This window comes from Lagopus muta, chromosome 5 (genome assembly GCF_023343835.1).
Source record: "Lagopus muta isolate bLagMut1 chromosome 5, bLagMut1 primary, whole genome shotgun sequence".
Lineage (NCBI taxonomy): Eukaryota > Metazoa > Chordata > Aves > Galliformes > Phasianidae > Lagopus > Lagopus muta.
In genome coordinates, this window is record NC_064437.1 from 22,495,336 (window position 1) to 22,509,371 (window position 14,036).

The 14,036-nt window shown below is 43.4% G+C and overlaps 1 protein-coding gene and 1 long non-coding RNA gene across 2 annotated transcripts; one reads left to right on the forward strand and one right to left on the reverse strand.

The window, feature by feature from the left end:
- Positions 1 to 1,945: 1,945 nt before the first annotated feature.
- Positions 1,946 to 5,677, reverse strand: RGS2 (regulator of G protein signaling 2). The gene is made up of 5 exons (XM_048946888.1): positions 5,544 to 5,677; positions 5,321 to 5,422; positions 5,161 to 5,222; positions 4,236 to 4,402; positions 1,946 to 3,845 (listed from the first exon to the last, which is right to left on the reverse strand). The coding sequence occupies exons 1-5, from the start codon at positions 5,657 to 5,659 to the stop codon at positions 3,651 to 3,653; spliced, it is 642 nt and encodes a 213-aa protein (XP_048802845.1). The 5' UTR covers positions 5,660 to 5,677; the 3' UTR covers positions 1,946 to 3,650.
- Positions 5,674 to 13,180, forward strand: LOC125694137 (uncharacterized). Its single transcript, XR_007377417.1, has 4 exons — positions 5,674 to 6,313; positions 7,062 to 7,245; positions 8,988 to 9,047; positions 9,360 to 13,180. It is a non-coding gene; the product is annotated as an uncharacterized LOC125694137 (long non-coding RNA).
- The last annotated feature ends 856 nt before the right edge of the window (positions 13,181 to 14,036 follow it).

Here is a 14,036-nt window from a genome sequence, read left to right on the forward strand (position 1 = left end):
ATTAGAGTCACCAGCTATTGCTGTACTGGTGAAGGAGAAGGTATTGTTTCCCCCCTTGAATTGCATGGAGTCAAACTTGAGAAAAAAATAATAATAATAATAATAATAATCTATGAAAATCCTAAAACCATTCCTAAAAGCTCTGCATGAGTGGCCAAATTAGGAAGCCTCATCCAACAAACTCTTCCATGTTTGTGTGCCTATTAAGGTGTGTAAAACTATCATCAGCCTCCTTCAAATAGAATCTTGGAATTTCAAGTAGGAGTGCATTTTTATTTTTAGTCCTAATACATTTTCTGACCCAAATACATAAATACAAGGAGCAAAAGCACTGTGTTTCAAATTGTTTATGGGATGGCATTACATTCCCATTGGACTGCAGTGGTGAGTCAGCACAGCTGTTTAGCTCTTGCTGTTCTCCAAAGGTCTTCTCCAGCATTTGGGTCAGAGTGCACTTGCCAAGGGTCAGTTGCTTTGGTTTCATGTTTTGAGAGGTTACTTTACATGTTGGTTTCCTGATAGCATGAAGAGCTCTCCACCAGATTGTCCTGTCAGAACAAACCCTTTACAACAAGCTGTTGCTGTATCCAGGCATTTGAAACTGATGTCTTACCTTCCCAAGATCATGAGATTTATGTTATTCTTCTTTAAAAATATACTGAAGTTTTTTTTTTTTGTTTGTTTTTTAAGCCTAATTGTCTGCATCATGTTCTGGTTTGGGGATTTACTGTGGAAGCAGAGATTCAGACTGCAGTTTCAAACTTATGCGTAATCATAAGGCTGAGAAATTTTCTGGTATGAAAGCTTTTCTTTAAGAAAAGCACTGGATTCTGTGAGATGTAGTGATGCATGGATAGTTAAGTTGCCTTTATTCTCTTTTTGCTGGTGTTTTTCAGCAAGCCTGGTTCTCCATAGCCCAACATCAGCTGTGTTAGTGCATGAGCTAGTAATGTCTTTTTGCCTTAGTGTGCAGCTGGGGGTTGTAATAGCAAGACTGGGGTGTCCTGCTGCCTCTGCCCTTGGGGAGCTGCTCATTTCTCTCCTTCCTCAGCTTTTTGCAGAAAGTTTTTTCTCTAAAACAACTGGCTTTGTTTATGGGCTGCTTGCTCACAGCCTGTTCTCATTTACCAGGTTCCTGGAAGGCCATTACCCACAGGGTTTCCTTCTCTTTATTTTTCTGCCTGGGTGGCTGTCAACATGGTTAAGGCCTGGAGTGACTTTAAATCCTGATGGAAGCTAAAAAAAGGCTCATGTTCTAGCCAACTTCACGTGGTCCTGCAAGACCCCAGCCCTCCCCTTGCCATTCCCAGACCTCTTCGCCACTGCTGGTGAGCAGGCTGCTAGCTGGGAAGGAGGGAGCAGTTTGTTACTTGTTGCTACTGGATACTAAGAGCAGGGTACCAAATTTAACTGCAGTCAGAGGACAGGAAGCAGCACTTTTAAATCAGTCAGGGTACTTAGGCTGCAGAAAGACCCCTCCAGGGACATGGCTTGGCTTGTTGGTACTGATGGCATGCACTGTGAGAGCTGAGGAGCTGCCAGCACAGGCTTTCTTAAGATCCATGTAAACAACCCAATTATTACAAATATACAACTACAGCCCGCAGGCACTGATACTCTGCCTAACAGCCCCACCTAATTTTCCCCTCTGGACTACATGCAGCACTATAAGCAGTCCTGGCACCTGCTGAAGCGTGTTTCTCTCCCTGAAACCAGACACCAGCAGTGGTTAATTAGCACGTCCCAGATTGGCACAGCTCAATGCAGCTTCACTGAAGCCCATGAAGTTTCATGGAATTTTTCCTGCCCTGGTTCTGAGTCATTAATAGGTACAGTTCTGACTATTTTTATGCTTTTCAAATTGTTTTGTTAGATTACAGAAGCAATTATCAGCCCAATTTTTTTTTTTTTTTTTTTTTTTTTTTTTTTTTTGGTCCTGGTTTGAAGGGAAAAAACTTTGTTACAGCAAATTATCAGGCTGAGTCTTTTTTTAACTGTGCTTGCTCTATGTGAGTATAACCAAAGTGACCAGCAAGTTTGACTGTAGGAGAGCCAGATCTCACAGGGCCCTGTTTCTGGGACTATGCTTCTTTCTGTCTAGAGACAGTAGAATGTGTATACTGCTGCAAATCCTGCAGTTTGTATACATATGCATAGAATAGCTGCTCTTGATATACAGCTGAAATGTAAAATGCTATAGTGAGGCTTTTCTTGATGCTTGGAGAAGTGGATCCCTGGAGAAGTGACTGCTATATGTGAACCAAGCAGGTAAAGCTGTGATATGAGGAGGATGGGAGAAGTAGCTGGAGCCAGGATGTGAGCAGACCTTGAGTTCAGAGAAATCATGGAAGTAGCAAGCCAGGATTCTGTCTGTGGGACTGCTGGAGGTGCTGGTTTTGGACACTGACGAACAGAAAAATCAACCAGCCTTGCAATGTGGATGACCAGACTCCTGCTATGATTTGCTTGCTCAGCAGGCAGTAAAGTGCTCTATTTGCATGGTTTGCAGCCTGGAAATGAAGCCCTATTTGAAGCAGAGGTCTTGAACAGGAGCAGATGTGCTGCTGCACTGTAGGTGCCTATATTTCATGGCTGTGAGCTTCAGCAGCAATGCTACACTTTCTGGCTGATCTGAAATGTCCAGCCATACACGCACTTTGCATGTTGTAGAGATAGTCTACCTCCCTATGAAAACCATCAAAGCTTTCAAGCTCTGAAGGTTTTTATTATGGTAGAAGCACTAACTTGCCTTGTAGATTAAGAACTAATAGCTTAATATAGCCCTGTGGAGATGGCGCTTGTAAGAGTGGTTACTGCATGGTACCTCACTGAGATCAGTGCCAGTTGCATGCAAAACAAGCAACAAAAGCAGCTTTGTATCAAAATAGTTTATTAAAAACAGTAAGACTTCACTGAAGCTTGCTGTCTCAAACAGAATTGACATATTGCAGTATTCAACACAATCATAATCCATATATAAATATAATACTGTATAGATCCTGTTCACTATGGCTGGGTTTTGCCCTCTGCCCAGCCTCATGCAGCCCTGCTGCCATGCCCAGCCCTGCAGGCTCAGCTGCATAGCCCATTCCTTCTGGAGCTGAACTGGCTGTCCCCTCCTTGCACAGCAGTGAGGATGGAAGTAGTGCCTGCAAGCCACACACAAACCCAGTACATCTCTTTGCAGCCTGTGTCAGCTTAAGCAAATGGCGTTGAAACACCAAGGAACTGATGACAGCAGTACTGGTTGATGTTCAGGAAAAAAACCCAGAATCTATACATGACTCAAGTTCCCAGCACCGCTCAACTGCACAGTCTTGTGCTTCTGCTTGCAGAAGGGCAGCTCTGTGCTGACCTGGTGCATAACACCACGGCTGTGACAAGGAGTGTGTCACACGGCACAGCTCAGTTTGATGCATAGAGGCACCTTTACTGCAGCACTCCAAAAAGAGCATCACCAGCCTGGTGCACTGCTGCCAGCCACAAATGCCTTCCAACAATGTCCTTTGCCACCAGCTTTGCACCAAGTCAATATCAGTCCTTACGCTGTGGCAAACCAACTGAGTGCACCCATCTCAGTCTTTCAGGTCAGGATGCTGCCAAGCCAGCTCGGTTCCTTGGTAGCTAAGAGGCATCTCCTTGCTCTGTATTCATGTCCCCTGGGCAGCTCTGGTGATGGGAGGCTTCTTGCACAGCTCCTGATAGAACTCTGATTCCAGAAACCGTGGGTATGAATTGTTCTCCATGAGGCTGTAAACTCTTTTCTGTGCAGCACTGAAGCAGCTGTGTGTGGCTTCCTGGAGGTTCTGTGCTATCATGTTCTTGGTCTGGAAGTCAATGTTTATCTGAAATGCAAAGAAAGGACACTTACTTTCCAAGAACTGAATCCCAACAAGTATAGCACTTCTGAGGAGGATAGGAGAGCTTTTGCTTCGGGGCTAAATTGATGTAGTTTCTTTTAAATTATTTATTATGAAAATTTGGAGTAACTCAGGTATGCTGTATTTTGGTGCTAAACCCAAGTGTTACAGGTGTTTGACAAGGCTGAATTTTTTTCCCCTCCAGCTAAGATGAAAACTGAAACACAGATTGTGCCATTTTCCACCTCGGTGGAAAGAAGGCAGTCAGGGAAATGTTGTGCACAATGCATTTGTGGCATCTGTGTCTTACAAGTCCAGAGAAATGAAGTGGGGCTAAAGACACACAACAGGGCAATGCTTCTGTGCTTTCCTTACCTCCTTGGGAGCCTCCTTTTCAATGAAGTCATTGTAGATCTTCTTTGCCTTCAGTGTCAGCTTCTGAGGGGATTTGGTTTTCTTGAAGTCCTCACATGCCAGCCAGAACTCGATGTTCTCTTCACAGAACTCAGACTTCAGAAAAGCTCGGAAAGCAGCAACACCATCTAGGGAAAGGAGAGGGGGGAAAGAAAAGCAAAACCACATCAATTAAGTATTCCAGGCATCTTGAATTTACCAATTTGTCACATCTGTTCCTAACAAAATATTTTTGCTGTAGTTATGGTCCTTTCTGAAATGTCAAGGCAATAAGAAATCTACATTGCAGTTTGGCAGGCTTCAAGTCAGCCAATTTTATGTAAACACAAAACTGAAAGCTGCCTCTAGTCACTGTGTACCCTTATACCTGCAGATATGCTACACAAGATCTCTATATGGGATCGTCCTCATTAACCTTTATGCTGGAGCAAATGCTTCTGACAGCACGACAAACCCCTGGAACACTTTTGCAATGGGAAGGATGACTCAGTAGTTCAAAGAGGAAATGGCAATATCAGCTCTTAGTCTTTACTGCAGTGCTGTTGAGTGCTTTTCTCCCAGCAAAAATCCTCCCCATTAAAAATAATAATAATAAATCAGTGGACTTCTGCATTGCAGAATTGTTCTTGAATTATAAGAATGGATTTGTCTTGTATAAAGAGCACAGCGAAGAACAGTGCTTGGCACTTCTGGCAAAGTCAGGCTGAATAGGTAAGGTTGAACTACAGAGATTACAGCTGCAATGCTTCATAGTGGGGAGTTTTAATGTTTTAATATTACTTTACAGAGAAATGTACAGTGCTGACACGCAGGGAAGCGATTGCTAAACAACACCAGGTTCTCCCCTGTTTTGTTCTTAACCACTACAGCCTGAAGACCAACTTACATTTGTTAGCCAGCAGTTCATCGAAGGCTTCTGACCACAGCCGGGCTTCCTCAGGGGAAGGTCTGTGTGAGGCAGAGAAAGAGCAGAGAACGTGAGAGCACTGATTGAGGTTTGCTGCTTATTTTGTACAGAACTTGAGTTATCTACTGCCACAACTCACCTGAAGTAGGTGTGGTGTTTGCTCGCTTTATTGGACTTCATTTTGCTAGAGCGGGAAGAATTCTGCAGGAAGTAGCTCAGCTTCTTCTTCCAGTCCTTAATGCTGGAAGAACAAAGACACTCATTTACAACGAAGCCGTCAGCCACGGACCTCACCCCGCTACCGAGAGCCGCCCTCGGGGTGCGAGCAGAAGAGAGAAACCCTTCCGTTCGGTACCACTCACATGGTGCGCTTCATCATCCTGCCCTTGTCCGCCTCCTCCAGCTCCGCGCGCCGCCGGCTGCCCCGCTCCATCCGCCCGCCGTCCTGCGGCAGCGAAACGAACACGGCGCTCTGCATCGCCCCGCTGCCACCCGGCTGCCGCGCGCCCCATATAGAGCCCGCGCCCCGCCCCGCGCACGGCCCCGCCCCGCATGGCGAGGCGCTTCCACATTGATTTATTCTTTTTTTTTTTCCCTTCCCACCCCCAGAGCTCCTTTTCGCTTTACTCTTTTCTTCCTCTCCCTGCTTTCTTTTTTTCCCCTCCTCTCTTTTATTTTTAAATAACTATTTTCTTTCTTTCTCTTTTAAAAATTGCTTTCCCGCTCTATGTTTAAACCTCTTTCTCTTCGGTTGTTCCCTACACCCCTCCCTAGGCGCCGTCCCGTTTTGCAGATTTGGGTCTGTAAAGGCCACAGGCTTCCGAGCAGAGAAGAAATGGAGAAAGGTGGGGCCGTTTATTTAAAAAACAGAAACAAACCAACAACAACCCGAAGTGACCATAAATTTGAGCACGCCGTTTTCCTGCCGCCCGCCGTTCCCCCTGCCGACCCGCCGCACCGCGCAGCTCGGCTGCTCCCCGTGGTGCTGCCCCCTACCGGCCGCTCGCGTCACGACAGTTTGGGCGCGGAGCTCCTAACAGACACCCTCGCTTCTTTGTATGAGCCTGTGCCTGGCTCCCACAGCACCGCCTGCAGCGCAGTGCAACATCCCCTCCGCAGCCTTGTGCCTTAGGTGCGTCTTGCCTTAGGTGAAAATGAGCTCTATTTAATATTTGAAAGCGTGTGCTGCCTGTTGCTTACCGGAGCATCCCAGGTGGGAGCTTGCCAAGGAGAAGCGTGTGTGAGGATGAGAAGGAATGGCCTCGTGTTGCTGCAGGGGAGGTCCAGGTTAGGTATTAGGAGAAGTTTATTCTACAACAGAGCGGTGATGTAGTGGCAAAGGCTGCCCAGGGAGGTGGGGAGGTCATCATCCCTGGACCTGTTCCAGAATTGGAGAGTTATGGCACCGAGAGAACATGGGCTGGAGTTGGACTTGGAGAGGTCTTTCCAACCTTAGTGGTTCTAAGGTGACTTTTGTTATGCCTTTAAACAATGGGGGAAAAAAATAGCATTATGGGTTAAAATATCAGAAAAACACTGAATACATCCCTGGAGGCATTCAAGGCCAGGCTGGATGTGGCTTTGGGCAGCCTGGTCTGGTGGCTGGTCACCCTGCACATAGCAGGGGGTTGAAACTAGATGATCACTGTGATCCTTTTCAACCCCATGAATATGGAATTGTGAGGTGAGATGGCCCGATAGAATGTACGTGCTATAACATCTTGTTTAAAAAAAAAATACTTAGATTGAATTTTATTGTCTGCAATAATATTTATTTTAAGTTTACATTTTTATTACACTTCTAAAGCAAGGCTATTATTCATGTTGGGTTTTTTTTTTTTTTTTTTTTTTTTTTTTTTTTTTTTTTTTTTCCATTGAAGAAACTACCCCAAATAGTTTCTTGCTGCATCATGCTGTGCTGCGTGCTTTCTGGTGGTGACCCTGACCTTTGCTGGGATGGTAGTTAAAACATTTATGTGACAGAAGACGTTTTCTGTGTATGACTTCAAAAACAAGAGGAAAGCATCTGACATCAAACAATATCATCAGTGCTGCTGACATCAGGTGAGCTAGGCAGGTTGTACCAGTCTGCTTTTGGGATGGCAGGAGCTTGGTTCCACGGGCAATGCCATATACAGGCAAAGTGAGGGAGAGCCTGCATCTATGCTGTATCTCACACTGCCTATTGCTGATGGTATTTTGAACATTCCCATTGAATCTGATGGTGCTGCTTTCCAGAAAATGCTCAGTGAGTGGTGCTGCCCCCAACTCATCCTCACCTACTTGGGGTGCATTGGCCTCGGTCTGTTTGCACAGCAAAGCTAAGGGCTGCTACAGGTGTAGTGCCAAATCTTTTCCTTTATGTGCTTCTGAGGACTTAATCTATTCCTGTAACTGTAATCTTGCTGTAAAAGAGCAAGGCCAATGGAAAGTGGGGGGGGTGAGCCTGCAGCCCAAACTTGCTGCTCAAGTCAGTGAGAATTTAGCTATTGCCAAGAAATGAAATCTGATGTCGGGCATTAATGACACAAGCTCTCACCCTGGAGATCACACTTCTCTTTGCAGAGGCTTTCTTGAGAATGTTCTGTTCTTTTTCTGCTTATACGATTCCTGCTAGCAGCAGCGATAGCGAGATGCACAGAGAGCTGTAACATATGCAATAAACATCCAGGGTAGAAGATGAGGTTTTTTCCATCTTAGTTACGTTATGTGTTGCAATAGCTGTGCTGATCTTTTCCAAGTCCCTGGAGAGCAGTCGTTCTCACTGCATAGTATTTAAATCTATGTCTGCATTTACTAAAATGCCAGTCCTTGTTTCTTCTTTTTATAGAGAAGACTTGGAGGATAGGAAAGCTAGTATAGCTAACAAAACGTCACCTTCAAAAGAAGGAATAAGGCATTAATTTATTACAACTGCCACTCTTTCTGATATGTCTGTGTGCAAGAGAAGATGTTTACTCACAGCATTAGTCTGCTTCTCATTCTGTTATTTGCATTCTGACCTTCCAGTCCTTCTTACAGCTCCAGCAGTATGCAGCGTGTGTGACTGCTGGCTTTATAGCTGCCGTTCGATGAATTGCTGGAGGCTTGCTGAGGTCAGCTTGTTGCTCCCTGACGCAGGCTCTGCATGATTTTCCAGTCGTGAAGCTGCAAACCTGTAAATCACAAGAAGTCATTTCGGGGCCTAAATTTAGCACTATTGTGGCCCAGCACTTAGACTGGAGCAATTAAATGTTTGGTCTTTGCTAAATAAAAAAATAAAATGTATCTTGTTACACATCAATCTCATTTCACTCAACAAAATCCTCCGTCTGAGAAACACATAAACCAGACAGAGTTCTCTGAGCACTCATCATCTTCAGCTGTTAGCCACCTTATTTTACATAAACAGTCATGGGAGTTTATAAAACTTCTAAAAATAGAGCTGAAATTTAACAAAAAGTGGATAAACCAGGACAATATGCCTTCTTGCAGCATTGCTGTTATGTGGCCTTATACATCTGTCACAGAGAATAACAATTTGAATTCAGGCTTTGAGGAGCAGATTCTGATTCCTCCTCCACCTGCTGAGGTTGAGAAATCTTGGCTTTCAAATGTGAGATGGTCAATGACAGGAGCTGGGTGCTGCCATGCTGGTGGGAGATTTGCTTCATCCCTCTGGAAGCAGCAGCTGAGCAGAGCCTGCTGAAACCGCCTGCCTTGCAAAGGACAGGACATTCTCATATCCCTTACCTCTTCTGTCAATACTGAAAACAAACAGCTTAGCAAGAAGCAGTGTATTTTTAACAATGAAATTTTTTTTGCAGGCACTGAGTTACACCGTCTGGGCTGCAGAGATGCGATTAATCTTGTTTGCTGTTAACCAGGTGATCCAAAACAGTGTCTCTGTGTTTTGTTGATATTGCAGTCTATTTGTTCTCCCCCAACCCCCCCCCATCCCGTCAAAGGCTGTATTTGTTAACTGTGTGTGCAGAGAGATGATGAACAAGCAAATATGTTTGTTAAATCTGGATGTGGACATTGTCATGTTATTTGTGAGGAACACAGTCAGTGCACGGTCCTTTTGATGATTATTTAAGTTAATGAAACTCTCTTTAAGTGCCTAAATGGCATTAGTCAGACAGTGAGCTAGAAAGTCCCCGTGACTTATAAATCAATCCGTTCCTCCTCTACTACAGGTGAACGCAGTCAGGAGCACAACAGTGAGCAAGCTGAAGATTAGGGAGGAATATGAAGGAAAATTTGGAAGGTTTGAGTTTTTGAAAACAAATATTTCATCTGGACTGGAGAGCATCTGAGTGAGGACCTGAAGGAAGGATTCCTGCCCAGCATAAGTGGTGCCACATTTATCCAGTAGCATCCTGACCTATTCCCATAGAGAAGGCAATGAGACAAATCAGTGGAAGATGTATAGAGGGATATTTGCCAGCTTCCAACAACCCTCCTGATTGGTTCAGGAGCACAGTGAAGAGGTGAGAGCATAGCAAAGAGGTGAGGCTGTGGCTGGGCCTGGACAGGGAGTGCAGAGTGCCTCAGCCTGGGAAAGAGTCACAGGTGAGTAGCTTGGCACATTAGTCACTCACTTAATGCTAAGCATTGCAAAACAGTGCTTTAATCCTGCAGCTGAAGTGCAGTAGTTGGAAGCAGGTGCATTGTTCTCCTGGAACACTTTTCTCATCAGTTATTTGTTCAGCACTCAGACAGGTCTTCAGAAGAAAGCGGCTCAGAGCTGACTCCAGGTGAGTCATCCTGTGTGGAAATTAAGGATCCAAACTTTTAAATTGTGTCAAGTCATTTCTTGCATTTAAAGGTAAATTAAGCAGGTAAAGCTCCCCAGAAATCAGTGAAGCAGTGCTCTGCTGTTGCTCCAGCATTAGACCTCCTCAGTTCATCACTGCCATAGCAGTCACATGTGACGGGTAACTGTGCACTAAGCCACACAAACTCTGTGTTGTTTATGGTGTTGGCAAACAGCAACACAGGACTGCACACTTCAATAGGTTGTGCTCAGAAGCCTAAAAGGCTGCACGTAATTTGACTGTGTTTTGACAAGCTGTATTAACATTGGTGGTGCTTGGCTCAGGTAGGAGCTCCCCAAAGACTGAATGCAGTGTCACTGACAAATGAGAGCAAGAAACCTGAATTAAGGTTAAGCTTAGGACCCCCCACTTGCACAGAAGGGGTCTAAAGGTTTCCCATGACTATCTATGGATGCTTTTTTTGATCTCTTGGTGCAAACTGGCTGATCAGCGTCCCCTTCCTGGCTTAGCTGTGTTAGCTGTGATTTCACCTCATCCTTTGACCTTTCCCACTACCAGAATCTTTTAAAAGTGAAATTGTGTAGCAGCTTCTTAATCCATACTTAGTAATAGGCTTCTTCTCTACATTCTGTGGTATGTGTTCCTCTCAGGTGTGGTGTTCTACAGTTCAGGTTCTGAAATAGTAAGCTTATTGTATAGTTAACATAAAACTGGTGCTTAGTTGCTGCAGATTTCTTATTTTTTAATTATAAATCAAGTTGTTTATTTAATCTCTTTGCTTCAAGTAAGTTTGGCTTTTTGGTAGCTCTCCAACCCAAACTGTTATTTGAAGACTGAGACAACATTCCTGGCAAGACTGGAACTTAGAAAGAAGTAAGGGGCCAAGATGGCTCAACTCTTTGGGATATATTCAAACACAGCAGGTGAATTACAAGAAGAAATTAACAAAAACTACACTGAGGAAATCACTCCCTGCCATGTTCTATACCAACATCCAATGCACAACTAATACCAACTGTATCAACTGTCATCCATTTCCTTTGGGTACTGAATGAATAAGTACAATGTCCTCCGTTTATTATGGAATTATTATAGAATTATTATTCTCTTGCTGTATAAATCATACAGCACATTTAGTGCAGACAAGTAGAGATGCTGTAATCTGCATACAGTAAGCAGCTATGAGAGATTAATTTCACATGTGTGGACAAGCCTCTGAGGAGTGCAGTGCACTCACTGCAGGAGTAAAAGTAGCTGTTAGTTCTAACAAGGGATTCAGTTTAAAACAATCATGCATGTCTAGAAGCCAAGCAAGGAGAGCAATTGTGCAGATTACTTACTAATTACTAACAAATGTGCAAGCACTTAAAGTTATAAAAGAAAGCATAGCCATTGGAAGCTGCCAAGACTTTCAGCATCATTCATTTAAGGGCCAATTCTGACATACCCAGTTCAAACAACTGCTGTTTTGTCATTCTTTCCATCACTCACTCAAAAGCAGCTCTGGGTTTATACAAGGCACTGTGTTTACTGTGATAGGGAAGATCAGGCAACAAAACATCACAGAAGATGCTTGAGTTTGAAACCTCACATTTCTGCAGCTACTCCAAAGTTGGAGCAATGCTGGTGCTCAGTGGAGAAGACCCTCAGCATCGGTGCTGGCTGTTCATTGCCTGGCTGATGTCCATCTTTGCTGGACTGAATTTGTGGAATTATGTGCCTTACGATTAACTTCAGCTGCATGGGCCATGTGAGCAGTGTAAATGAGAGTATTACCTTGATGCACACACAAAAAATGACATCTCTACTCTTGGAACTGAAAGAGAAAGTCAGATTGTGTGTGCATGTGAGGGGAGTAGCAAATGGGACAAGGATGAATGCCATCTCCTTGGTTCATAATGTGGTGCGTGCTTGGAGAAACCAGTGAGGGACATCTGCAATGCACTTTCCTGAGCAGGGAAAAGAGAGGTGCTTTTGTCTGCTGGCTTAACTGTGTGCACAGAATGTATCTGTATTGTATCTTATCTATTTCAGAGAGCAGATAGAAACAGAGAATAATATATCTTGGTAGCCTGTTTCTTCTGAGCTGTAGCTGCTGCATTTCTGGAAGTATTGCACAGCTGTACTGTATCCATCATACAGCCTTACTGCTTTGAATAAGTTCCTACTGAATCTCCTGTCTGCCTCATATCATTTTATTTGCATTTATTAAAACTAGGGAATGTGGAACTGAAATAAAAAGGTTGTTTTGTTAGAGCCCATAACAACTAAGCTACCTTTGTTTTCTTTGTGCATTTGCATTACTAGCCCCAGCTCTGTCTTCTGATAGGCCTTTTTTTATAACAGTAGTGACTGGGAAATCCACCAGCTTATTTCACTAAATCCCCATTTTTTTCTTCCTTGTGGACACAGCACTATTTTGGAAACTGGAAAAAAAAAAAAAAAAACAGAACATGGAGATCTAACAGCAGACCTCTATTTCCCTGTGCATCCACAATATCCTGCTGTACCTTGCAGAATCTGATGACAGACTCGCGCGGCCAGAGATCAGAACTTGTCTGCTCAACCCCTAAATCACAGTCTATGGCCCATCAGCAGAAAAATATGTTGGACTTTGTTCAAGTTCTACTATTGCTTCTGGCTTTAACCTCTCTCTATATTTATATTTGAACATGTTGGACTACTCAAGTGCTAATCATCAGTTCTCCCATTTTGTGGACTGTGTCATTTCTGTTTGTGTTTCAGTATCATTTATTTATGGAAAAGTGCTATATCACATTGATGTGGCAGAACTGTAAGAATCAGATCTATTAACACTGTTAACAGGTTGCAAGCTGTTAGGTTGCCTGGTGTAGTCCTTGTCCTGTTTATTTTGTATGTATCGTATTTCTTGGGATGTATACAATTTACCTTCATAGGGGACAGTGATTAACTTTTGCTTAATAGCTAGAATCATAATTCTGGGTTGCTGCTGAAGAAAAGTGATCAAGTTGTATGGTCTGAACACTGCAGAAGAACACCTGTGTGAGATGGAGACAATGCATGTGCAGAGCATGTGATGAGGTTTTTAGATCGGTTTAGTTAGGACTGCATGATGTTTAAGTCAGACATACGGATACTTAATTCTGCATTGTCTTTTGCATGACCAAGCTCTTATATCTTAGTGGAGTAGCAGTGATCCTCTGCCCCTTGTCTCCCATTTTCTTGCCATTAATTAACAGTTCACATCATCAGGGACGTCTCTTTCTGAAGATACATGTAGCCTTTGAGTATTTTTCCAGCCATCACTGTACTTATTACACATTTAGCTGTCTGCTAGATACAGTTTCTGCTTTGGAATAGCAACAGTATTTTTTTAACAAATTTTCTGAAAGCAGGCTCAGATGCAGGTAAAATTATCTATAGTTACAACAAAGTGCAGTTTGGACTGGAATATTCTTGGTATGATAACAGCATTTTATGCTTTTAGGAGCTTATAATAATTATAGAGAGAGAGCTGTGACCGCTCTTTTCTGTGAAACCATTTTCAGGTGAGAGCCTCTCTGGAGACAGAAATCCATTTGTGCTGTTTACTGTGCTGCAGTCACCCTCTGCTCAGCCATCACATGGTTGGTTTCCTAGATAAATCAAGCTGCTTTTCCACTGTTCCTTATCTACCATAATAGCTTCTTCCATGGCCTTACAAGACCTCCTCCATTTTCTAGGCACACACTTTGTGAAATTCCAAAGCATTTCCATCCTCATGTTTTCTTTATCCTTTTATTTTTTCCTACCTACATTGTCAGTAACTAAAAGTGGTTGCCCTTGAAAAATATTGCAAGTACCTGAGATATTAGGAATAAATAAATAAATAAATAAATAAAATCCACACACAGCACTACTAAGCAATTCCTGCTTGCTGCTTAATTGTAATTCTTTTGGGAATGTCACATTCAGAGAATATAGGGAAGATAAGTCTTCTTTCTTGTTTTGTTTCCTGGGCAGATGGCACCTGGTGTTCACTCCTGTTGGCTGGCATACTGTTATTGATGGACAATAGATCTATAAACTTACTAATGAGCTGGAGTGAGGAGAAAGTGCAAAGAAGGGAGATTA